We start from the raw sequence: 25137 nt of genomic DNA on the forward strand, positions 1-25137 counted from the left end.
CAATCTTCATATGCTTTATATCAAACTCTGATACAAAATCATCGAACTCTTTGGATGTGAAACAACTTCCCCTGTCTGATATGATGCATTTAGGCTTGCTATATGCTCTAAAATAGTCCTTCAGGGCGGTAACGACTTCTCTTGTATTCGTAGTCTTTGTGGCATATAAGCGTACAAACTTCGTAAAACCGTCGATCACGACAAAAATGTGTTTTTTTGATCTACCTGAGTCGACTGGACCATAATGATCGATGTGTATTAGTTCGAATGGTTTGCTACCTTTCGGAATGCAATGCAGAAATCCTTCCTTGCCTATTTTAGGGGAGAACGCGACACATTTTAAACAATTTTCTATATGACTTAAACATTTTTCTTTGGCACTGGGAAACCAATAAGATTTCAAAATACTATCCAACATTTTGTCTCTACCTACATGTCCGACCTCATTGTGATATTTATATAGAACATGCTCTTCCATATCCGTAGGAACATAAAATAATAGTCTGCCATCGTTGCATTTTCTATAAATAATTCCGTTTCTCATTTCAAATAACTTATGTTCGTCTTTTTCTAACCGTTTTTTAATCTCCTGAACTTTTGGATCTTTGGCCTGGCAGATTACTAAATTATCTTCGAACGTATTCGACTCTACAATCAGAATATTTGTGCATCTACTAAGAGCATCAACATGCTGCATTCTTTTTCCTTCTCTATGTATGAGCTCATAGTCGTAGTTTTGGAGCTCTAACGCCCATCTAGCTATTCGCGGATTAAGTTCAATCTTATTAAGGGTTAAAGTAAGCGAATTACAGTCAGTAATAATTTTAAAGCGTTTTCCATATAAATATATTCTAAATCTTCGAAGTGCGTGAATAATAGCCATTGTCTCCAGTTCGAAACTGTGATATTTTGCCTCAGCGACAGTTGTGCGCTTCGAAAAATAAAATATGGGGTGTAATTTCCCGTCTTCTTTCTTTTGACATAGCACAGCACCAAAACCAAGAGCGCTTGCATCACAGTGCAGCTCTACCTCGTCTTTGTAATTGTAAATAGCTAAAACTGGTGCCTGTACTAGCTTTTCTTTAAGCGTTGAAAAACAGTTCATTTCCTTCTCTCCAAACTTAAATTTTTCATCTTTTCTCAAAAGATCGTATAATGGTTTCGCTAATGTTGAAAAATCTTTTATAAATCTACGGAAGTATGAACATAAGCCTAGGAAACTTTGCACGGATTGTGTCTTGTCTGGAACTGGAAAATTTTGTATGGCTTCTATCCCTTTGTCGTCAGCCCTAATGCCTTCGCCATTTATAATGAATCCTAAATATTTAATATTAGTTTGAAGAAACTCGCATTTATCCATTCTTAATTCTAATTTGTTTTGAGCTAACCTGAGAAACACTTCCTTTAAGATCTGAAAATGTTCCTCAGTGTCCTTACTGGCGATCATGATGTCGTCCATGTATACAATCACTTTGTTCTCTCTAATAAGATCCTCGAAAATTCTGTTAACAAATCTTTGAAACACTGCCGATGCAGTTTTCAGGCCCATTGGCATCCTAAGAAATTCGAATTGTCCTAAAGGCGTAACAAACGAGGTGTATTTAACCGATTCCTTATCGACAAACACATGAAAATAACCATTTTTTAAATCAAGTTTCGAAAAAACTTTCTTGTTAACCAGTTTGTCTAAGAGGTCATCGATAAGCGGTATCGGATAATTGTCTTTAATTAAAACCTTGTTCAGTTTTCTAAAGTCTATACATAATCTTATGTCTCCTGTCTTCTTTTTGACTAAAACTATGGGTGAAGCATATTCGGATTCGCTGGGTTGTATAATTCCATCTTTTAAATATTCATCTAGCAATTTTTGCAATTTTTCTTTCTCTGAATAAGCTAGTCGCCTTGGGGCGCAGCTAAATGGTTTTGAAGTTTCCAAATTCAGTTTTATTTCACATTTGACGAAAGGTTCTGCAGGCTTTTCTACGCTAAAGTAATTGCATTTAATAATCTCTTCTAATCGGCAGTTTAAGCCTTGGTCGTTATTTGTGCCGCATATATAACTCATTTGCTCATCTTCCATATAATCAATACTAAATATTTCTTTAACAGTTTCTTCATAACTAGGCATAACTGTATTCAAAGGCATAACTGTTTCAATAACCTCATTAATAACTGTAGGACTAACTGTTTCACTAATTTTAGGACTAACTATTTTGCTAATCGTTTCACTCCCCGTTTCACTAACTGTTTCACTAACGATTTCACTAACTGTCTCACTAACTGTTTCTCTAACTGTTTCACTAACTGTATCACTAACTGTATCACTAACTGTTTCTCTAACTGTTTCACTAACTGTATCACTAACTGTATCACTAACTGTTTCACTAACTGTTTCACTAACTGTATCACTAACTGTATGACTAAATCTATCATTATTTGTTTTTCTATCTCTTTTAATATCTAAAGGGTCAATTGTAACCTTTCCCAAAGTGTCTAGATCCAATTTTAGCTGGCAAGCTTCCATAAAATTTCTTCCAAGAACTACATTATGACTCATAGACTCGTTTGGGACCACGTACATATAAAAATAACATTTTATTTTTTCTTTTAATATGTAACACAAAATTTTTCCAAATATCTTCAGTTGGCTTTTATTCAGCCCGAAATAGTTCTCCGAAACGGTCTCTAAATTAACTTCTTTGGGTATACTGCTTACTTTCGAAAATGAAATTGGGCTCCCTGTGTCTATGAGGCATTCTGCAATTAATGGGGTTTTAAAACTATTGTGAAAAAAAATCTTAATCTGTCTTACATAGTTGTTTGTGTTCGCACTCTTGCGCTCCGGACACTGTCCGACGAAATGTCCCATCGTGCCACAGGCGTAGCAGGAACCGGGCTCCCTCTTCGGTTTGAGGCACTCCTTGGCGAAGTGCCCTTTGGAGTTGCAGTTGGCGCACCGCAAGTCCTTATTGGATGCAACTCTTCCAGATAGCTGCTTTGTCGAAGTGCTTCCAGTTTTGCGCTCTGGTAAACGGACTTCCGCGAAGGCCCGCAGAATCTGCATCGGTTCGGAAAAGCACTGTATGCGTGCCTGGTTACGCAGCGCTGGTGCTGGGATGCCTTCTATGATGTTCTCCAGAAGCTCCTCCAAATCGATGTTGATGTCGTTAGCTAGCATAACCTTGTCCTCGAAATAAGCGGCAAACTTCTCTTCTGGACTCCATTGACGTCTTTGGAATGCGTTTCTCAGCTCTCCTTTGGACATTTTAACGCCGAACGTCATAATAAGTTGTTCGCAAAGTTGATCGGCCGGCTCCAGAATGCGCGTGGCGTTTGCGTGCAGCCAGCGTTGTGCGTTTCCCTTTAGTTTGGCAATCAGAAGCATATGCATGCAGCCATCGTCTAAATTATACACCTTGCCAATGTTCTGAAGCTGTGTGACCCAATTGCGCGCACACACGCTGCCGTTGTATTCCATTGTAACTTCTTTTGCCAAAGCAAGCGATGCTGCCGGAGATTCCAGTAGTTTGTTTACATTTGTGTTCATGCGTTGATCAACACTTCCATCGATCTGTTTTCCAACACTGGTATTGTCCGGACCAATGTTATCGGCGGTGATGGTCACTTTGGTGCTGTTAAACTTAACAGCGTCGCTGTTGGCGCCAATGTTAGCACTTCTAGAATTTTCCATGGTATTTTTGATGACGTCATGGATTTGGTGAACATGAACGGATTTGTTCTTGTTTGCGCCGTCGATCTCTGTGTGAATCCTCTGCAATACGGCCATGCTCGCGTCTATTTCATCACGAATCTTCTGTAGGGTGGCTTTTTCAGCATCCACGAGCGATAGTTGTTCAAACTCGAAATTCTCCGAGGCTTGTGACGCCATTAATTGCGCGTCGCCTGAGACTTCTTGCAAGTCTCCACCGTGCTGCTCCTGCAGTACCAGCAAAGATGCAGCTCCATCTGTCCCGTTCACTGGTTCTGCTGCCGGTTGGTTGATTGGTGGCTGATCGTCCTGGCTGCTCGATGTCTTGGCTGGCGGGTCGCCACGTGTCTCTGGGGAGATAGCTTGCAGACGCGCGATTAATTCCGCTTTAGTGCCGGAAGTCGGGCGTCCGAGAGCTCCCAACCAATTTTTCAGTTGGAGCACCGAGAACTGCTTTAACTCTATGTCAGGCATAGTGAGTAATGACCACTTCTGATGTTGTAAACGTGATAATTGTTTTTAAGAATATAAATCCGATGCTTTATTTAAACTTTTCTCCTCGAGCACGAGCCACCGAATGTCGCGGCGTCGTTTCTTTTCCTCTACTTATACCTTTTGAGGCGTAAGCGAGATAGGTATACATACATATTTGTCCCTTAATGCTAGTGTGCGAGATAGACAGAGATGACAGTCTTATACTTAACTCTAACGGGGATTTTGTCTTGTATAGCTCTTCAATACAATGGGCTTTATCCTGATTCTATGCTAATACAATGTACAGTGGGCCTTATTCGTATCTAGCCTACCACAATATGGACGGAAACGACTCTTATAATATACGATGACTACTATAATAAATAAGTATTTTCCATCAAGCGGCAAGCCGATCGAAATTAGAACGGAGTTATGAATGTGATCTACATATGTCAGTTTTTAAAGATTCGTTATAGCAAAGAAACGCAATTTTGCCATATAATGTTAAGCTGTCTAAGCAAAATGCTACTGTGAATCTGTTGTCTGCCCTTATTTTCCGTCATTATTGAAGCCCGATCAATGCCCTCCATAGCTGATCAAGTATACGGTTTTTCGGGCCCCAGAGCGACATCAACAATAACCCCTGAAAAGATTTTTGATCTATTATATATTCCGAAGATATGCCAAAACGGATACGAGCTGCAAGGAAATCGATGCCGGAAGCAAATGAATTTGTAAGTTGATATTAAGTACATAAGTTATGTAAACAAATAATACCCTTAAGATGTGGATTATCGTTTACTATATATATATTTTAATTACATTTGCGACTTTAATTTTTAAATGATTTTCGAATCAGTGTAGTTCACAAAACGAAAATGTTTAAAAGCTTTTGCGGCTGCTTTGTTTACGTTTTTATTTTGTGGGAGAGCATGTCTGGTGTGTCTGGCTTTTTCCCATCAACTCCGCTCTCCGGTCGTGATCTTTTATCTGTCTGGCTTTTAGGCTTTCGGTGGGCATGGGAATATGTATAACTTGACAGTCTGAATGGGAAGATGATCCCAGTGTCTCAGTCTGTGGAGCTTCGTCGTAGAAAACAAACGTGCATCTGTCCGATGATGTCGTTCGCTCTTAACCTATTGGTGCTGTGCCTGGGCTCTTTGTGTTTGCTTTTCCTCTCGATTGAAGCCAGATCTCGGCCCTGCATCGACGATCGCATAGTATTTCCCAAGGATAACGATGAAGACGTATTCTCCTCCAAGTTCGCCTTGCCGAGTGCCAACTCAACGACAACGGAGGTGCCTTCGACCACAAAAATAACTTCTTTATCAACTAAAGAGACAACTGAGCTCGTTTCGACCGATTCGGAGGAGTTGATCACCGAGAAGCCGGTGGTAGACAATCGAATATTGATCGATACATCCCCGAAATGCAAAGAAGGCTTCGAGCTGCGGGCGAATCGTTGCCGAAAGTCGGCTTAGTCTTAAGAGATCCATGTTAGAGTCAATAAAGTGATATTTTATTTTGAATAGAAATGTTAATGCTGATTGATGGGGCACAGTGTGATGGTGATTAGTCAAAAATCGCGGCAAACAAAAACAAAAATCCCCCAGCAAACCAAATCAACATTAGTGAGAGAAACTTTCTGTGGGGGAAACTTTATACAAAAGTACATAAAGAGTAATTATAGTTTGGAGACTTCAACTCGTGACTCAGTCAACGGATGTATGTAAATGCAATTGTTTTTCCCTTCTATTGGTGGAATCTATATAGTAATCGGCGCCTTATCTGATGTCATGAACCTGGCTTATCAACTGCGTATAAACAACACTTGTTCGGGTGCCATCATCTCTGTTTCAAGACGAGACACAACTCAGTCTCTTTTGAATATTCAAAGCTGGTGGTTGGTTCTGATTCTGTTTCAGAAATGGCTTCCCAGCTCTTATCTCTGGGCTTGGCTCTGGCACTGATCTTCCTAATCGGCGGTCACTGGACAGATGCACGTCCTCAGAATCCTTACTATGTGGAAAACGGAGGACAGGGCGGATTTGGAGGACCAGAAACGTAAGATTCTACTGTATACTATAATTTTCTTAGTGAAGAATGGGATGAAAAAAAAATATATAAAAGAAAGCTGATAAGGGTTACTTATCAATAAAGTATTAAATTGTTTTCAAAATGTATATGTTGCACTTTAATGTCTTTAATTATAAAATTTTTTACAGGCATCATCATCGCCCGCATCATGGGCATGGATACGGACATGGACATGGACACGGAAACGGACACGGACACGAGCATGGATTTGGACATGGACAAGGACAAGGGGTTGGTTACGGCTCGGGTTTCTCTGGAGGTTTTCCTCCCCAACAGTCTTCAACCTATGGTCGTTACCCACCACCTACGTATCCCGTCAACCAGTTTCCTGGAGGTCCTTTCTCTGGACAACAGCCTGGCGGCGGTCACTTTGGAAATAGACAGCCCGGCAACGTCTTTGGAGGTCAACAGCCTGGCTCCAATTTCAGACCTCAACCGGGTCAGGGTGGAGACTACAACAGAGGACAATCAGGTTTCCAGCAGCCAGGAGGAAATTTGAACAGGGGACAAACGGGTGGAGACTTCAACAGAGGCCAGGCAGGAGGAGATTTCAATGGAAGGCGACAGCCTGGCTTCCAGCAACCTGGAACAGGCTCCAATCGAGGACAACCTGGCATTCAGCAGCCAGGAACTGATACGAATCGATCACCACCTGGCTTCCAGCAACCTGAGGGTGACCTCAACGCCAGGCAACCAGGCAGCAATGAGCTGCCGACCTATTCCCCCGGAGGATTCCGGCAAACCGGCAGTGGTGAGAATACCCTGCAGCCGCGACCAGGACCAGGTCAAAGCCCAGGAAGAGGGGGAGGTTTCCAGCAGCCTGGACATCAGCCGGGAAGCTCCAGCAATCCTATTCAGCCTCGTCCAGGCAACAACGAAGAGGACGACTTCTCGCAGTTTAATTTCCAAACTCCAAACAGTCTGCAGCCACGACCGGGACAGAATCCAGAAGCCGGAGAAGCCTCCTCAGTGATCCAACCCATTCCTGGCCAGACTTCGACACGCGACAATGTGGCTAACAATCTGGGTGACCTCTTCAACACCCAGGACTACCTGTCACCAGAACTAAGCCAAGGAGTGGGATCCAGGTCAGGATCCGAGCGGGATCCCAAGTCCGAGACTGAGGAGGCGCGCCCGGAGTCGGTGAATCAGCGGAACCTTTTCGACACTGATCCCATCTGCACCAATGGAACCGAGAGGATGGCTGGACGTTGCCGGAAGAAGGCCTAGAAAGTGTCAAGAGTAACGTAACTCTTCAATCTGGAATAATAAATGTTTTATCTACATATATCTGTAAAATTGTAAAACCGAGTTGTGCCAATAAATGTGCATTGTTCTGAGTAATTAAAAAGTACTGAGAACTTTGAGAGATATATTTCCTAAAATGATAAGGGTTATTATGTAAGATGGAAAGTACGAGTGCTCTGAGGATCACAAAGGAATGAGGGTAGCGAAGGTAGAGGGAAATTGGTAAATATGTATATGATCAGTGATAAAAATATCTCATTAATTGGTGAAATGTTGATACATTAATGGAATTTTCAGATATTAGTCGAGTTTTTTGAATGGTTGCTCATTTTATTTTCAGTATTAATCAATACATTTTTAAAGAAAGCACAAATGTTTTGAAAAAATGCACTACATTTGTATATATATAATAATTATGATAGAATGGTCTTTAAATATATATATTTTTTAGGTAAACAAAAGTTAATCAAGTTGCCAAATATTTATTTGTAAAATTAATATATGCACACACCCCTGGCTTCTCCCCAAAAGTTCCTCATACGAATACCTTTCACATTTATTCAAATCTGTCAAGCTGTCAATGTAAATTGTTAGATCACATTATGTCCATGATTATGTATTCTCAATCTACATCGCAAATAATCCCGAACTGAAAGCTGATAACATGACCACTCACGAAACCCATTCAAAATCTAAACAAATTAGTTCTGAGTCGTGTGTCGGAGGATTCGCATCAAAGAAGTAATTGAATCGAAGATGAATCACTCTACCTGCAAATATTGTTAAATTTTCTCATAGTAATAGCCATATTGTTATTGAAAAACTATTATAATTACAACTGTCCAGAGGGTTATATAAGATATACAAAACGAAAATCAACCTGAATTTAATATGCATCTCAGGGTTCTAAACAAATATGTTTTAAATTAATTACAAATATTTTGTGTGAAATTAAAACCTTAAGTAACTATGAAAATAAAATCTTTAATAATATCTATCTAAAAATAGTTTTTCATTTAATTTTTTATATTTTTATTTATCAAACAATACGTTTTTATTTTAGTTACTTTCTCAGCTAACGGGTAATTTGCAAAACAAATCAAAAGCGTGATGAAAAAAAATGCATAAAAATAATAACATGAATTAAAAATGATTATAAAATGCATACGACAATCCATCAAAATGATCATTTTAATTTATAAATTATAAATACGCATTTGTAGAATAACAAATAAACGCATTTCTTATTCACAAATATGAAGGAATGTGTACACTTTTCAGATGAATTCCGAACTGTCGAGCTGTCAATGTAAATTGTTAGATCATTTTACTCCCATGATTATGCGATTACATCGCAAATATTCCCGGGGTGAAAGCAGATAACGGGAGCATTCCCAGAACCCATTCAATAAATAATAGTAAATAAAGAAATCAAATTAGTTTGGAATCGCGTGTCGAAGCAGACGCATCTAGAAAGTATATAACTGCATCGAAGATGAGACACAACCTGCGTATATTCCTAAATCTTCTCTTTGTGGTGTCACTACTCTTGTCACTGGAAAACCACCCCAGCTCTCCCTGTCCCGAGGGCTTCAAGCTGTTTTTAAATCGTTGTCGAAGACCAGCGTGAATTTATTTAATGCAATTATTTTTATAGAAATAAAAACTAAGTAAAAAGCACGTTTTTCACTGACACTTTTATTACTTTGATTATTAAGACAATTTACTTGTTTTTGGAAGTTTGCCAAAAATCGTTCATATTCGATCGTTTATTTGTTGTTTACTTTTAGTAGACACGTTCACCTCTGACATTTATAGCACTTTAGGCCATTTTATGGCACCTTCTGCCCACAAGTATATAACCAGGTCGACATGTCGGATTTATCTCGAAAATGCTTTGCACGAATACATCCGACGTATTAAAATCAGTAGTATTGTTGAGATTTTCCTGATGCGTTGTTGTCGGAACTATATCCACTGGTGGACTCCTGGGCACGCCGGCCGCCCAATGCCAGCTCAACATCAGTAGGCCGGCAATCAGCAGCAATCTTGAATGCAGCTCCATGGGTTTTTATTTCGTTTAATTAATATTTTTTAGAACGTTTTCCAGGTGTGTTGTCGACTTCTGCCCTCGGTTCTGTGATTTGCGTTACTGAACTCGAGCTCAGAAAATATTTTGAGATTGGGTTGGCTTTGAGCTTTCTGCAAGATCAAGAGCGAAAGCTGCCTTCATTTGCTCTCTCTGGGCCAAGTTTATCACCTTGTTCAGGTAATATTTACTTGATTAACAGAGCAGTGTTTGAACATGAAATCTCGGAGTTATATGTACATATATGTATATTTCAGACAGTATTTATAAGCAGTAAGATTCTGTCTTCAGTAGGCCAAAGATAAGTGAAAACATGGATAGCATTTTGAAGGATTGCCACAGATATCTTGAAAACACAAGTCTATAGCGACTTTTTATTTATTTAGCTAATATTAGTACTGTGCCTATCTTTTAAAATGATATTAGTGAACTCATAAAAAGAGTATTGATATTTGAAAAGAATACAATTTTTCCAAATTTTTTTTTTTTAGGAAATGTAATGTAATTCCTAAAAAAAAAATACATACAAATAAATGGAAATGAAAAATGGTAAGTGATCAACGTAACACGTAACACGAGTTTTCTGAGTTTATTAAAATTTACATATACATTTTTAAAGAATTTAAATGTTATAGATTTGCTTAACAATTTCTCAATCTTCATAATAAAATTTTAACACTTAAGTAAATCCCATAAATTATAATTCAATTCGATAATTATCGAAAGCTTTCTTTCTCTTTATCACAAGCACAAAAGCTACTCTCTCTTTCTGTTTATTTTTCAAAACAAATCGAATAACTTTTAATTTTGTTTTATTATTTTATACAATGCACTTTTTCTATATATTTTTTAACAATAATAACTTTATTTACACAGTTTCTTGCAGCTTGTTGGATTTTTCGTATTTATAATTCCACATTACGTCACTTTTCCGCAAGTGCCGCCCGCAGTTGTTCGTGCTTGGCATTGGCAGTGACCTTAGCCTCCTTGGACTCCGCATCCTGGTTGACCGCCTTCCAACCCAGCCAGCCGGCGGTGTGCAGCACCAGGACGGCAATGCCAATCCGGACAGCGGGACCATATTTAAAGGCAGCTCCTCCGTTTTTTGGGGTTTCCATGCCAAAAAAACAAACAAACCGAATTGGCGGCTGGCAAAAAACAACTGAAAGCACGTGAATAAATGGGAGAGAGAGAGTGTGTGAGAGGAAAAGCTCGGAAAAGCTTTGGCCAGGGCTGCGGGATTAACGATCAAGCGTCCCAGTTCCAATTTAATATTTTGTTAAATTTAGTTTAACTTTAATCAAGTCAAAAAGTCAGGCAAACTGCCACGCCCTTTGGCGCCTGTCTGCCTCAGCCTGGAAAACTTTTGCAAAAGTAGGAAAAACAAATGCACAAAAAATCAAACAAAAAAGTAAAAAAAAAACGGTTGAAGGGAAGAAGTGTAAATACTCTTAAATATTGAATTTAATTACCAGCCAAATATTATTAGTGTTTTATTTTGTATTTATTTTTCTATTTAAATATATTTTAGTATTTCATAAAGAACTTTTTACCAGAAATAATAAATAGATAACTACTTAGTTTTACCTAATAAATTTGTCTCTTTTAAGATTTTAATACTTGCTAAATACGAAGAGATTTCAGTGTTTTACTTTCAGAAATGAAAATACCTTCTGGCAGGGAATACAAGTCCACACATAGCACAAAGGCAAATGGCAGAAAATAGAGGAAAACTTCAGCATCAAATGGCACACAAAACGCTCGTATTACATAGCCAACGAGTCCTGGAGCAGAAGGATCTCCCACCGCACGCTGGCTAGGAATGGAAATGGCACTGGGAATGGAAATGGGAATAGGAGTGGGCTGCGAGACGACCCTGGGCCAGGTGAAAGATTGAAGCTGCAGGCGCCAGGAATTAGCATGTTATGTTTAACGCATTTTTGCACCTTCGGCATCTGCGTGTGTGTGTGTGCCCCTCTTTTCCCACTTTTTATGTGGTGACGCTCCTCACCCCCCCAGCGACACATGTGCAAACAAGACGTTGCCTTAACCCATTGTGGCTTATCCCAGCAACAACAAGAACGAAACCGAGAACAAGAGCTCAGCATTTTCCGCACATTTAATCGCATTTTGTTTTGGGGAAAATTGTTGAAAAGCTCACATGAATTTTAAACTGCGGTTGAAGTTGGGGGGCGTTTGAGGATTCTCCATATCCTCCTCCTCTGTTTTCCTTTGAGCGGCTTACGTGTGAGTGCCATTGAATAATGCAGCTATAGCTGCTCCTGTGGAGCGCATTTTCAGGAAGCCAAATTAAATTGAATTTTAGCTGCGACATTTAAAAATTTCATGAGCTCACATACATAGATACTCTCCGGTACCAAACCCACCGAAATTTCTCGAAGAGAAGAGACCTCTTGCCGGGCAGGCTCATTAAATAGATGCCCGGTACGTGCTTCCATTTTGGGGCACATTTCATTAAGTGCACGTAAACGGCAGCCTGTCAACTAGCTGGGGGCGTGGTCCGTGGTCCGTACACTCGTACATTCACACATGGGTAATTCCCAACGTAAACACTTTGCGAAAGCATGTCGCAAAGACATCAATTACGGCATCAGCCGCATTGCCATCATCATCATCAGTAGAAGAAGAAGGAGCAGCAGCATCATTATCATCATCGATTGGCCCCTCGATGCATGATGATGATGATGTCAATTCCGGCCCCTAAGGTGGCACCGCCTCAAATGCTGTGCTTGCTTTTCCTTTTCCCCAGACTCCTTTTGCGTCCTTCGCCTCCTTTTAACCGCATTTCAAATGTGTTTTTATGTAAGCACTCAAAAAATACGAGAATTGTAAGCAAACTTGAACACTGAGTACAGTGTGTGTCATAATTGTTATAGATTTTTTTAAACTAAACTATATAAATTATAAAGAAGTTAAAAATCCTTCAAAAATAAGAATAAAAACAACGTTAAGTGTTATTCATTCATTAAAATTTCATAAATATCATAGGAAAAAGTGTGGAAAAAGTTTAAAGAACTGGTATTTTATTTTATTTTATTATTTATATTTAATTTTAAAACTAATAGGCCTTAGATATTTATAATAAGCCATGACTTCTCTATGTGTATTAACCGCACTGTCCCCACTGGTATTTGCTTTGCATTGCTTAAATAAATTTTCAGTACGTGTTGTGATGTGTTTTGGCAACAGAAATGGCAAAAAAAAAAAAAAACGAGACCCCTGAGTGGGGCCAAATGGGATTCGGTTGACAAAAACTAGGCAACACTTAATTGTTGTTGCGTGCAACAGACAAGCTCCTCAAATATTTATGCCTTACGCAGGAACCTGGAAATATTCAACGAGAAAACCAACCAAAACACGAACATGGAAAAGTTATCCAAGGACACACACAGAGCACTTGAAGCACTTCCAAGTAGTCATCAGCATCATCTACTAATTGAGATCGTTGCAGCTCTGAATTAAGCCAAAAATCACGCCCCCGCTCAAGGACCATTCATATGCAGCGTTAAGTAATTAGTGGCCCCCTATCCCGGGGCCATTAGCGAAAATTTTATTACAAATTTACAGTTTTTTCGACCACTTGACTGCCAAGTCTTGAGCACGAAGCGCACTTGAGGGAACAAAAAAGCGGAAATCTGCTTCCCACTAAAATGTTTTATTATGCACAATGGGCCGCGCCGAGCCCTCCTCATCCAGTGTGTCACCTTTAACGGACTGTCAACGTGCAACAAAAACACTCGAAACTGGCAACTGGCAACGAGCGAAGCAGCAAAAGGGTCGCCGTTCAAGTGCTGTTTTAATTGCTTCACAAAGTAGCAGCGCCGTTTAGAGCGGAAATAACAATATCTCAACCAAGGGACCAGAAAAGTTTGCGTTTAATTATCGTGTAGCAGAAAATGTTTATGGCTATTTGTAATTCATTACAACTAAATAGTCAAGTTATGAAAATTCTACAAATTAATAATATTTATATATTTTAAAACTGAAGTGTTCTAAAAACAACAGAACAATGGAAACTAATACCTTTTCGGAACAATTTAATATACAGATCTTAAGGACATTTCAGGAGTTTTAAATTTATTTGTTAAAAAGGAGCACCACTCAGAATTCGCCCTATCCGTTACGAACCGAGCGATCATCGAAGCCCTGCGCCCCGAAGGACACGAACGCCGGAGCGCCGCACCACAAAGGGCACTGGGCAAATCCTCACGCTGCCGAATAGGACGATTCAACTCATCAACGCGGGTGCACTTGGCTTTCAGCTAGAGTGAAAGTATGTGAAGACTGACTACAGAAATGATCCTGTGAAGTATAGTCTTAAAGATTGAGTACCCGACCTGTGGCTCTTGGTGCGGCGCAGGCCAGAACCAGTTGGGAATTCCAGGCGCACGCGCTGGGAAAAATGAACAGCCCGCGGGTCGATAAGAGCACGATGTATGGGAATGCCAGCATTTGGGGTGGGAATATCTTCTAATATTTGTTGTTGCTCGTGCTTCTTGCTTGACAACTGTTAGAAATGATCAGAAAACACAAATAAATACAAACAAAAATGAAGAAAAAAGTATTTCAACTTGGCAGCGGTGGGATTCGAACCCACGCCTCCGAGGAGACTGGTGCCTTAAACCAGCGCCTTAGACCGCTCGGCCACGCTACCCCATGGCGGCGGGCGGTCGAAATCGCACATACAAGTCCGCGCTGTCTGCTTGCTAGAATTGTCATGAAAATGTGTACTTTGAAGTCTGGAAGTCTGGCATTTCAGCCTGTCTTTGCTTCCAGTTATTTCCATTGTGGCTGCTCCTTGTTGCTTCTAGTAATTTCCCAGCTCTGTGGTCTGGCCAAAACTATTTCGTCGAGTCATTCATTTCATTTACAGCTCCTGCTGGCGGGCATATTAAGTGGACATCCATCTAAACCTCTTCTGGAGCGCTCGGAATGCGGCTATTGTTCAGTTTCCGTTCTTGGCATTTCAATTTGTCAATTGTTTGAAATTTAATTTAAATCGGACATAGCAGCGTGCTGCCGACATTCTTGATAATGCCCACAATTAACTCCATTAGCGTTTGCACCTGGCCACGACCAGGTAGCTCGCCTCAGTCCGTTTGGTTGTACGTGATTTTTTGTGTTTTCCCAGCGACCGTCCGTCTCTCCGGAGTGGGAATTGAACAATTTTACAATTATTCCCGTGCCGGTCGCCCTTAAATTTGTATAAATTCACGTGTGTGGCAAGTATCTCCCCTGCTGACGCGGCGTCTGACTTTTTGCTCCCTTTTTCGGTGGCATTTTAATGAAACCGCAAATGCTGCGTTGCTCCGTTGCTCCTTTACCACCCCACGGCTGCGGCCTTGTACAGCACCCTTATGGCAACCGCAGACTTTGTTTTTGTTTTGCTTGTCGTCCCGTGCAAAGATTTTTATTGCAATTTTCTAATTTCATTGCGGAGTCTTCTGCCCAACTCCAGCTCCTGTTCCCGCTCCTGCTCCAGCTTGAGCCCGTTCCCAGCTCCACCGGCTTCAGTTTATGGCCTGCAACAATGGGAAATTGTTGCTGCGGTTGCATGTGTGAGCGAAGACGACCACGACCACCGCCTGTCACGCATAAATTCGCATTTTCATTTGAATTTTAAACGCATTTCTAAGCTGACGCCGCCTGGAAAACTGCTGACAGTTTTGCAAAATACAAATAATAAACATTTTAATGCAGCAGAACAGCGAACGACGCAGAGCGAAAGGCGGAAGGCTTGCGGCGAAATTGATTTCGTTTGATTGACATTTTCCTTTTCCCAAATGAGAGCATTTATATGCGCCGCAGTGTGGGCGCAAAAATAAAGACAAGGTGTTGCGGCAGTAAAAATAAAAATAGTTTAGCAGCGCCCAAAAACTTATGTGCCCCTGTGTTGTGCTCTCGCTCAGAATGTCAGAACACCATGCAGGCTGTAGCTGTAGCTCTACATGAGCATTTGACACGAAGCCATCAAATGGTAGCGTGGCCGAGCGGTCTAAGGCGCTGGTTTAAGGCACCAGTCTCCTCGGAGGCGTGGGTTCGAATCCCACCGCTGCCAAGTTGAAATACTTTTTTTTCTTCATTTTTGTTTGTATTTTCTGATCGTTTCTAGCAGTTTTCAAGCGAGAAACACGAGCAACAACAAATATTAGAAGATATTCCCACCCCAAATGCTGGCATTCCCATACATCGTGCTCTTATCGACCCGCGGGCTGTTCATTTTTCCCAGCGCTAGCGCCTGAAATTCCCAACTGGTTCTGGCCTGCGCCGCACCAAGAACCACAGGTCGGGTACTCAATCCTTAAGACTATACTTCACAGGATCATTTCTGTAGTCAGTCTTCACATACTTTCACTCTAGCTGAAAGCCAAGTGCACCCGCGTTGATGAGTTGAATCGTCCTATTCGGCAGCGTGAGGATTTGCCCAGTGCCCTTTGTGGTGCGGCGCTCCGGCGTTCGTATCCTTCGGGGCGCAGGGCTTCGATGATCGCTCGGTTCGTAACGGATAGGGCGAATTCTGAGTGGTGCTCCTTTTTAACAAATAAATTTGAAAACAAAAAATAGTTCTAGCAAAGTTGTAAGATAACAGTTAGTGTACATTCTAATGAGGTTCTTATTCTTTTACTGTTTCTAGTTTTTATTTTGAGCTATTTATATATAAAATCTCCGCACTTTTATCTGACAAATTAATGCTACAGCAGGGAGGTTAGTCGTCGTTCCCCTTGGAGCGGAGTGCCGAGTCGAAGTTGGCTCATTCCGTTTGTGCATTGTGGGAAGTGCATTAAAAGTTTGGCTGCTGCCAGGAGAAATGCGTTCAGCGTTCGGGGAGGCAACTCCGCTAACAACGTATTATTGGCAATATTTTATAAGCTTGCCAGGACCGCCCTGTGCTCCCCTGGAGTACCTATTGCCTCCCTGGTCCTTTGAAAAATTGGCATGTCGTTGTAACTTTTGCCCGACTATGAGGAAAAAATATATAAAATCTCTTGGCACATAAGTTTTGTGCAGGTTAAGTACTTTTTCATAACCGTCGTCGTCTTCGTCGTTGTTGTTGTTGTCTGGCTTTCTGCAGCGGAGCGGTCGTTGGGTGAGACGCTGTTTTCCTATGCCTCGTGGGCATAATATGCATATGGAACGACAGAGGGGCAACAAATAATAGAGAATGGCAATAAAAACTACGATACACATTGAGGGAAAAGCAACAGCAAAAAGGGAAACTTTAAATAGTTGCAGCTACTTGTTCGAGAGTTTGGCAAATGCGAGCAGCGGTTGCGAGAGGGGGCGAAGCACCGCCAATGTTAAATTACTTTTGGCGTAATTTTTTGTAGGGCTTTGGTTATTTTGTATTCCGTTTTGTGTAAAAGTTTCTGGCACTAAATTAAGCGATTACAAATGGCTATTCTTGATACTAGAAATTATAAATTGATATCAAGAAAAGTTACTCTTGGGGGCTCTTTGTCAGTAAAAACCGGCTTAAAAGGAGAAATAGAAATAAAAATGGAAAATATCAGGGAAAAAGAAAATAAACTGTTAGTCTGCCTGGGAATTGAACCTGCAACCTCGAGTTCCTCAGTCGCAGGTCTTAGCAATTAGTCTCGACAGCAAAAGTATGCAACGATTCTTGGGCCTAGAACTTTTGGTTTCGACAACTGCTTAAATAAGTTTATATATTTATTTTTCGTCTGAAAGTTGCATAAAACCCCACTGGCAAGTAGCATTTTTTCTTCTTTCTTGTTGTGAACTCTGCCCCGGCACTCGTCAGCCGATTTGCTTGCTCTGCACGTAGCGTCATTTTTGACATTTAATTATGGCAACGCTGCCAAACGGAGGAGTAAGATGTAAACTCGATTTCATGGCCCCGAACTTACAAAAGGTGATTCCATATTTCGTTTCTTGTCGCTCCTCTGGCACTGCGTGCTACGTGTGCATCTTGTACCTGTCTATTGTAGTTCCATATGCAAGCCACATGACCTGGACCTAACTACTACACTGAGAGAAAAATACCTATTGGAGATTAATTATTTTGATTTTTTACAACTTTTTCAAAGGTAAATTATTTAAGACAAAACTAAGATGAAAAATATTAAATAATAATATTATATTATAATTCTTGTATTTTATTTATGTATATTACAAAATATAAGCTTTACATTAGGTATTAAGAGATTTTGTTAAAAATAAACAGGAACAATTTTATTTTAAATTATAAGAAAATGTATATTTTAAAACATAAACATTTTTTGCTTTTTATATGCAGCTAAATATATATTTGTTTTATTTTAAATAATAATTATAAGTCATTTATCATAAACTTATTCCATATATTGAAAAAAAAGTTAACAACCTTTTTTTAAACTTTAATATTTTATAGAATTTTCTCGAGTGTTTTCTCTTCCTTTTCAGGCAGGACGTGCGTTGTCAAAACTGCCGCTTCATTTTTTCCCCATAAAAATGGGAACTTTCTTTCTCTATTCCTATTTTTTTCGGGGGTCAGTTACCCCTCCCTATCCCCCCCTGTGTGTAGCAGCTGGACAACTTTGTGTGTGTCCTGGCGATTTATGAAAAAAAAAGAAAATACACAAAAAACCGGCTGGAGTTGAACGAGGAGAACGTGGCACGTGATATGAAATGGCAAAGGATTTGCCGTTGCCGAGGGGAGTGCACTGGACAATGGCGTCTAAATTAATTATCAAGGATAACAGCGTGAAAGGTTCAGCGACGCTGCATTGTCTCCTGGCTCCTAATTCAATTACGACAGCTACCGGCCAGAGGCGGGGGCAAATTAAAAAAGGCTTAGGCCAGAGTTAATACGGACTTAAGCGGGGTAATTAAGAGCCAAAGCTGCAATTGCATTCGGGAAACGTCTTAACTCACAGTGAATGGTGGCTTCCATCCCCCATTTTGGCGAGTAGTCCTGGGGCTGATTTCTCCTGCCCTGTTTCTGTTTCTGGTTCCTGTTTCTGCCCCGCGACTGCCATAAAATCACGAACTGCAAATCTCTCGAGAATAATTTGAAACATAGAACACAGCCAGGAGCTGGAAATGGAGCTGGAGCTGGTACTGGTACTGGAGAAGAAAAGCCAAAAGACGATGCCGCCGAATCCCTTCCACATTAAAATATGATGAGCTCGTGAAGGCAACGGTACAAATGAAAACGAAGTTAATAAAAAAGGTTGTAAAGGTGTGGAGGGGGGGCGGCGGCAGCTCAGGTGTCTGGGCCGGAGGGTGTCCAAAAAATAATCAACATAAAAAAGAAAATTATTTGCAATATTATCAAGGGCCACAAAAGTAACACGGCAGAGAACAGTGGAAAGCAAAACGAAGAAATGAAAATGTTGAGCTGCAAAATAAAACCGAAATGAAATGAAAATATGCCAGGGGAGGCAAGGAAATCGCAATGGAAATGCAGAAAATCAGAAATCAGGCAGTGGGATGTATTTGTAGATATATGCGAAATAGTTTTTGCTTTCTTGTATAGATTTTTTATTAAATAAAATGTTAATAAGTAGTTTCAAAACTTGTTAATTTTTTTTTTCATTTTCAAAAACCTAATAAGTAAACCTTGCTAGTTAATTTCTAAATAATTGAAGTTTTCGAAAAATCCTCCCACTGTGCAAACTGATTCCAAACAGAACTTTTTGGCCCCCACTTAAACTTGGCAACTGCAGTTTCCCATCGGCTTTCGTAATTGGGGTTAGGTCCGGCAATAAACACCCAGGCCAGCGAGTAATAACAACAAAACCGAGTAAGCCAACCAAACACAGAGATGCAAATTAAATTTGGTTTTAATCAAGCGAAGCCAGAGCCACAGCTCGAGCACCGTGTATTTTCCGTGCGGGGGCCGCAGAAGGACAAGGCCGAGTTCAACAAGCAAATCAATTAAAGGGCTGCGCCCCGGAGCCCCAAAACAAAAGCAAAAGTCAAGATTCGAGATTTTTTCGAGCACAAACTCGTCCATATGTGATGGTGGTGATGGTGACCTCTAGAGAAGTCAGTCATCAGTTGGCCACGTTAAGACAATGGGGCGACAGGCGATGCATTAGGCGGACAATAGCCAACACGAAACGTGATCAAACTTTTCCATCAATTTATGGCCTGTGCATCCGAAAACAAATCCGGTTCGAATCTGCTGGATCCATCGATCAAGTCTTGAGTGAGCGATTGAAGATCAGCCGCAGATCAAGTTCAAAGTCATCGGCGGCTAATGTTGCTTCCGTTGCCATTGGCACCGGAGCTGTGGCCCAAGAGTCTTGGCCATATAAAAGCCATGGAAGATCTTGGCATCGGTAGCACACATCTTCCGTTGAGCGCAGCCTAAACACTTGAAAATCATGGTGAGTCGTCGGCCAGAAAGTGGAGCATATCTTGATCTTATGTTTTCAAGAGATCTATCAATTGAACCAGAAAACAGTGATATCTCTATCAAATTTTAAATATATTTAATAGCAGTTAAATTATAAGTTAAAATCTGCATAATTATAATAATTCCATGTTTATTATTTTCCAGAAATTCCTTATCATTGCCGTTGCCTTTTTGGCCTGTGCCTTTGCTGATGTCTCGGAGCTGTCTGGCTACGATTACCAGCAGCCAGCTCCTGCTCCCGTGGAGACCTACATCCCACCAGCACCCCCTGCACCTGCCCCGGCTCCAGTGGAGACCTACATTCCCCCAGCACCCCCGGCACCCGAGTACATCCCGCCCGCACCCGTTCAGGCCGAGGAGCCCGTGCTGGAGGAGATCGAGCAGCCGGCCCAGGACGGATACCGCTACAAGACCGTGCGTCGTCGCGTCTTCCGTCACCGCAACTAAGCAGAAAGTTAATTGTTATTGTTAATTTGTTGACTCGAGTGTAATTTGTAAATAACATCTCCGAAAATGCACTTGAAGAGTAAATAATGAAGAGAAATTGTAACTGAACACGTGTTTGTTGTCTTGTATTTACTTTGACCTACGTCAAAGTTTAGAGAACAGGAAAATACACTAAACTTAATGTAAAAATAACAACTATTTAGATCTTTACTTCAGCAATAACCACAAGTAATTTCCCTTTATCTGGCATCTTGGAAGGAAAAGCCACAATTTTCAAATTTAATCCTTCTTATCAACAGGTTCCCATCAGCCACGTTCTTTTTCCAATGTCAAAGTCACTATTCAAATGGCTTTTCCTCCTACCAATTTTCCACACATTCAACCCTCTTCAACTGCCGCCAATAAGCAATCGACGAATGGCCTAAACAAACCGCTCAAGGCCAAACACATGTTCTCTGCCAACAACACAGCGGGGCAAAGGCATTCCAATAGATTTCCCCCCTTTCTTTTTCTTTTTCGAAAGTCTGGCAGTAAAAAGGTCAAACCGACGACTAGACCAATTTGACTTAACCAAAAATTGCTGAAACATTCAATGAGCAGGGACAAAAAGTGCTTTCCAAACCCCCCTCAACCCTCGAATCGATTCAGCCAAAGCAAACAAATCCTCGATTACAAAATCAAACAGAGAGCGAAAAAAACAAAGGATGGCGAAATGGGAAAAATGTTTGTCCATAATGCAAAATGGGAAAATATGCGAATTCAATAAGCTACGAAGGGGGCAGGACCATGGCATGGACATGTGCCATGGAGGCGAGATCCTTCCTCTCCTCCTTTCGACAGAAGATGGTCTGTGGTCCTTGGGCCAATTGCTGTTGACTTTTGCGCTCTAAGGCGAATTTCCGCTCACATATTTTGCACTTACTTTATGCTGATGACATGCAAGTGGCAAAAATTATTTGCGCTCGTGCATTTGGCGGCCAACTACCGGGGAACACGTCTCCGGACCCGGCCAAAGGCGAATAATGAGCAGCAAACAAGCAGAGGAAGTCAGCCAGAGGGATAGACACTGAGAGAAAAATAAATACTTAAAACGAAGGGAATAATGAAGCTGCTGCTTCTGCACACGACTTGAAAGCAGTATGAACCCTATATCTTTCTTTATTTTTAAAATATTTATATATTTTTCTTAGTGCAAGAGAGTGGGCACAGAACTGCGAAAAAAAGGAAGAAAAAACGCCGACCAACAGCAGACAGCAGCTTCCATTTCCATTCCCAGCTCCTTCTTTGTCGTGACATACGGAAAATTCCCCACGGAGTCTATCAACAGTTGATAAAGCAAAATGTGCGTGCGGCAGCCAAGGAGCTGAGGAGGAAGAAAGGACTCTAGATGGCATTCTTTTCCTTTTTGGTATGTACATAAGTTTATTATTTTGAAGGTAATTGGATTTGTGTTGCAGCAGAAGTCGACAAGTCGCCGCAGCATAATAAGAAAATATATAAAACTCCGCCCGAGGAGGACAATGAACCTGGGGCCAATCCCAACATATGCTCAATGCCCCGAGGCAGTGCCTCTGGCCAGGGAGTCCGCATCGCACATTGGCCATTGTTTGCACTCGTAATTGTTTTCCTAATGGATAAAGTCTATAAATTTCTGCGAGCGACGCGAGCGGCGACCAAATGCGAAATATGTCACGAATGTTAAGCGTTTTATAAACGACTCGGTTGTGTGGGATAGAAATCGAGTGGATAGGAGAGGCAAGCCAAGGAAGCTGGAATGCGGAGGATTTATGGAGGATGCCGGCCACTCAGCGGGACGGACTGCAATGGAGTCGGGAGTCGATGCTGATACGGATGCCGCTGCACTGGCCAATGACTCGTAAATTTAGATGTTGATGGAGTCGCCACTCCTTGAGTTGAGGACTTCAAGTAGAAGCTGTTTGCTTTGAGAGGAGGAAGATAGTATGCTGCTTATTCTATAGTTCTTGCAATTAAATATATATCATTTAATCAGTTGCATAGTCTATATCGTTTGCTATATGAATGCCCAGCAATCGGGCCATGTTATACCGGGCCCTTGTGAGACCTTCTTCTCCCCTCCTATCCTGGACTCTTGCTGATTTTGCACTCTCAGCGGCCAGCGGAAATGTCAGGCCATCGCCGCGTAAGGTTTGAATGGGAATGAGCCAGAGGTACCATTTATCGCCGAGAACCTCTCGAAAATTAGCACAAAATCCAAGGTTGAAGCCATTCTTGTTCTTGCCACCGACAAAAAAGTATGGAGGATGCACTGATTCCATGGTGGTGCGATTCCTGGCCATGTTAAGCACGCTAATGGTGAACATGATCAGGGTGAATAAGTTAATGATGAAGACGGCCGCATGCTGGGCGAGGGCCCAAGTGTGCTCCCGGCGCAGGCTTTCAGCTTTGAACTGGCAGATGAGGTAAAAATCGTAGAACATCGCTACACAGATATACAAGCAGTAGAGCTCGGCGTATAACAGGAAGAGTATGAAGTACTTAAAGTTGTGGAAGTGGACGCAGTTCTTCACCCAGGGACAGTGGTGATCCCTTTTCATGACGCACATGCGGCAACTGCGACAATGATGTGCTCTGTCCGGCTTTATGATCCAGCAGAAGCGGCAATATCGCACCAATCCCTCCTTGGTGGACATGTGTATTGGCAGATTCTTGGCGGCATTGGCCAATATTCGTGCTTCTGCCTCAGCTCCATTGTTTTGCTGTAGTCTGTTCACATCCTCGTCTGATATCTGCCACTGGTTGGGTATTTCCACGGGCGACGTGCAGATGCACTTCCACCACGTCCACAGGAACATGACTAGCAATAGGTGGTAGCCAAGCAGGAGGAGTACCATATAGATTAAGTTGTCTACTTTGCGGATGCAGACCTGGTAGACAAAGAGGTAATAGGACCATACCAATATGACCAGGATCACGGCGATCGGAAGCCATCGGGACAGCCAGCAGCGGCCAGATCTCCGTTCCTCGTTTTCCCGTAACAGACACATCCTGGCAACGGATGACTCTTCCCCTTAAAGCGGGGAAGTTTTTGTATTTTCATGATTATTCTTATATTCTTTAGAACATTTTCCCAGCCTACTTGGGTGGATGAACTGTAGCTTGTTGAATATTTAATACCAACACCAACCCTTCCTCGTTGATTAATAAGCTGTAATTTTACTTGCTCTTCATCATTTATTCACTCTTCATCTCCATAAAACAAACATCGATCTTCAAAACAAAACATTAACAGATTCCGCAGCAAAGTGACCTTTGCTGGGGCCTATCACATTAGTCAACAGACGTCGCTGTAGCGACTTAGTTGCGGTGACGGAAGACGCGGCGACGCACGGTCTTGTAGCGGTATCCGTCCTGGGCCGGCTGCTCGATCTCCTCGATGATGGGCTCCTCGGCCTGAACAGGTGCGGGTGGGATGTAGGCGGGCGCAGGAGCTGCTGGAGGAGGGATGTAAGTCTCAACAGGGGCAGCTGGGGCAGGTGCGGGCGGGATGTAGGTGTTCTTGGGCGCCGGTGGTGGTGGTGGTGGTGGGGGTGGGATGTAGGCCTTGGCGGGAGCTGCTGGGGGTGGGATATAGGTGTTCTTGGGTGCTGGCGGCGGCGGCGGTGGTGGGGGTGGAATATAGGTGTTCTTGGGAGCCACAGGCTGAGGGTAATCGTAGCCACCGGATCCCAGCTCCGAGACATCAGCGTAGGCGCAGGCCAGGAAGGCGACGGCGATGATCAGGAATTTCTGGAGAGGAAATATGTATGTTAAGGGGTGTTTCTATCTGTTTTTCGTTAATAAAATCCTTTAGAAGAGTTGTATTTTTTATGAATAACCAATATAATTGGTAACTACTGCAAGGCTTTGACTTCCTCTTGAGGAAATTCTTCTTATTTTCTTTCTTATTCTTTTTTTTAGAATCCTTAATATTGGTATATCCTTGTACCCACCATATTGCGAAGATTGGCTTGTTGCTGCTTGGATCACAAGTTGATTTGTGCTGCCGAACTCGAAGTGTGCCTGCGGTTTTTATAGCTCATTGTTTTTCGGTGCTGCTGCGGGTCAACCGCAGCTAAATTAATTGCATGATGAACCCATGATACATGGGGGTCTTAGCCTCACTCAAAAAACTCGGAAGATATCAGCCAAGAAACCGAAACCGAGCACACACACACTGTATACCATATACCGAGCCTCCAATGCCAAGGCAGTTTGACGGGTTTTAGTTTCATTTTTTTATTTTTTTTTTCGATGGCTTAGTTTTTAGTTTCCATATTCTGCATTATCTTTGCTTTGACTTGATCTGACTTTTTGTTTCAGTCTTCAATAGCTTTATTTTTTTTAATTAGATCAAACAAACCTTTTGATGGCTGAATAATGGTTTTATTTTGTTTTCATTTTGCGTGTTTTTGATGAATGTTCGTGGGTCACACGCTCCATTGGCTTGCGTTTTGTCTCTTCTTAATTATTTTATTTTAATTTCTCGTTTTTAGTCTTCTGGTCTCTGCTTTGAGAGGCTCTGGGCAAATTATTAGCAGACCGCCGGGCCTATGGCGTCGTTTCAAGTTTATGCCAAAATTAATTTCAATTTGCTTAGATTATGCTGATCTTGACAATGTCTAGCGGTGGTGTCTCATGTTGTTGGGTTTTCTGTTGTTGGCAGAGCCT

General features: G+C 41.6%; 8 protein-coding genes and 4 non-coding genes across 12 annotated transcripts in view; 6 read left to right on the forward strand and 6 right to left on the reverse strand.

Moving 5' to 3' along the window:
• Positions 1–25137, forward strand: part of LOC108078030 (uncharacterized) — a 291179-nt gene that overhangs the window by 2713 nt on the left and 263329 nt on the right. The window lies entirely within an intron of this gene.
• On the reverse strand, positions 2639–4261 carry LOC108078054 (uncharacterized). The gene is made up of 2 exons (XM_017171618.3): positions 2813–4261; positions 2639–2757 (listed from the first exon to the last, which is right to left on the reverse strand). Exons 1-2 carry the CDS (start codon positions 4181–4183, stop codon positions 2746–2748), a joined length of 1383 nt encoding a protein of 460 aa, XP_017027107.2. The 5' UTR covers positions 4184–4261; the 3' UTR covers positions 2639–2745.
• Gbp1 (Growth-blocking peptide 1) lies at positions 5203–5718 on the forward strand. Its single transcript, XM_017172290.3, has one exon. The coding sequence runs from the start codon at positions 5239–5241 to the stop codon at positions 5662–5664; it is 426 nt and encodes a 141-aa protein (XP_017027779.1). The 5' UTR covers positions 5203–5238; the 3' UTR covers positions 5665–5718.
• On the forward strand, positions 6056–7665 carry Gbp2 (Growth-blocking peptide 2). The gene is made up of 2 exons (XM_017172289.3): positions 6056–6247; positions 6409–7665. The coding sequence occupies exons 1-2, from the start codon at positions 6111–6113 to the stop codon at positions 7508–7510; spliced, it is 1239 nt and encodes a 412-aa protein (XP_017027778.1). The 5' UTR covers positions 6056–6110; the 3' UTR covers positions 7511–7665.
• Positions 10175–10788, reverse strand: LOC108078040 (uncharacterized). The gene has a single exon (XM_017171601.3). It carries the CDS (start codon positions 10733–10735, stop codon positions 10541–10543), a length of 195 nt encoding a protein of 64 aa, XP_017027090.1. The 5' UTR covers positions 10736–10788; the 3' UTR covers positions 10175–10540.
• Positions 13735–13957, reverse strand: LOC121503036 (small nucleolar RNA U3). Its single transcript, XR_005991221.1, has one exon. It is a non-coding gene; the product is annotated as a small nucleolar RNA U3 (small nucleolar RNA).
• TRNAL-AAG (transfer RNA leucine (anticodon AAG)) lies at positions 14211–14292 on the reverse strand. The gene has a single exon. It is a non-coding gene; the product is annotated as a tRNA-Leu (tRNA).
• On the forward strand, positions 15615–15696 carry TRNAL-AAG (transfer RNA leucine (anticodon AAG)). Its single transcript has one exon. It is a non-coding gene; the product is annotated as a tRNA-Leu (tRNA).
• On the forward strand, positions 15942–16164 carry LOC121503037 (small nucleolar RNA U3). Its single transcript, XR_005991222.1, has one exon. It is a non-coding gene; the product is annotated as a small nucleolar RNA U3 (small nucleolar RNA).
• Positions 19820–20463, forward strand: LOC108078061 (uncharacterized). The gene is made up of 2 exons (XM_017171626.3): positions 19820–19972; positions 20146–20463. The coding sequence occupies exons 1-2, from the start codon at positions 19970–19972 to the stop codon at positions 20446–20448; spliced, it is 306 nt and encodes a 101-aa protein (XP_017027115.1). The 5' UTR covers positions 19820–19969; the 3' UTR covers positions 20449–20463.
• On the reverse strand, positions 21872–23552 carry LOC108078042 (palmitoyltransferase ZDHHC15). The gene has a single exon (XM_017171603.3). It carries the CDS (start codon positions 23472–23474, stop codon positions 22452–22454), a length of 1023 nt encoding a protein of 340 aa, XP_017027092.1. The 5' UTR covers positions 23475–23552; the 3' UTR covers positions 21872–22451.
• Positions 23677–24474, reverse strand: LOC108078009 (uncharacterized). The gene is made up of 2 exons (XM_017171564.2): positions 24420–24474; positions 23677–24216 (listed from the first exon to the last, which is right to left on the reverse strand). Exons 1-2 carry the CDS (start codon positions 24420–24422, stop codon positions 23785–23787), a joined length of 435 nt encoding a protein of 144 aa, XP_017027053.1. The 5' UTR covers positions 24423–24474; the 3' UTR covers positions 23677–23784.

The sequence above is a fragment of the Drosophila kikkawai genome, chromosome 2R, assembly GCF_030179895.1.
Source record: "Drosophila kikkawai strain 14028-0561.14 chromosome 2R, DkikHiC1v2, whole genome shotgun sequence".
Classification (NCBI taxonomy): Eukaryota; Metazoa; Arthropoda; class Insecta; order Diptera; family Drosophilidae; genus Drosophila; species Drosophila kikkawai.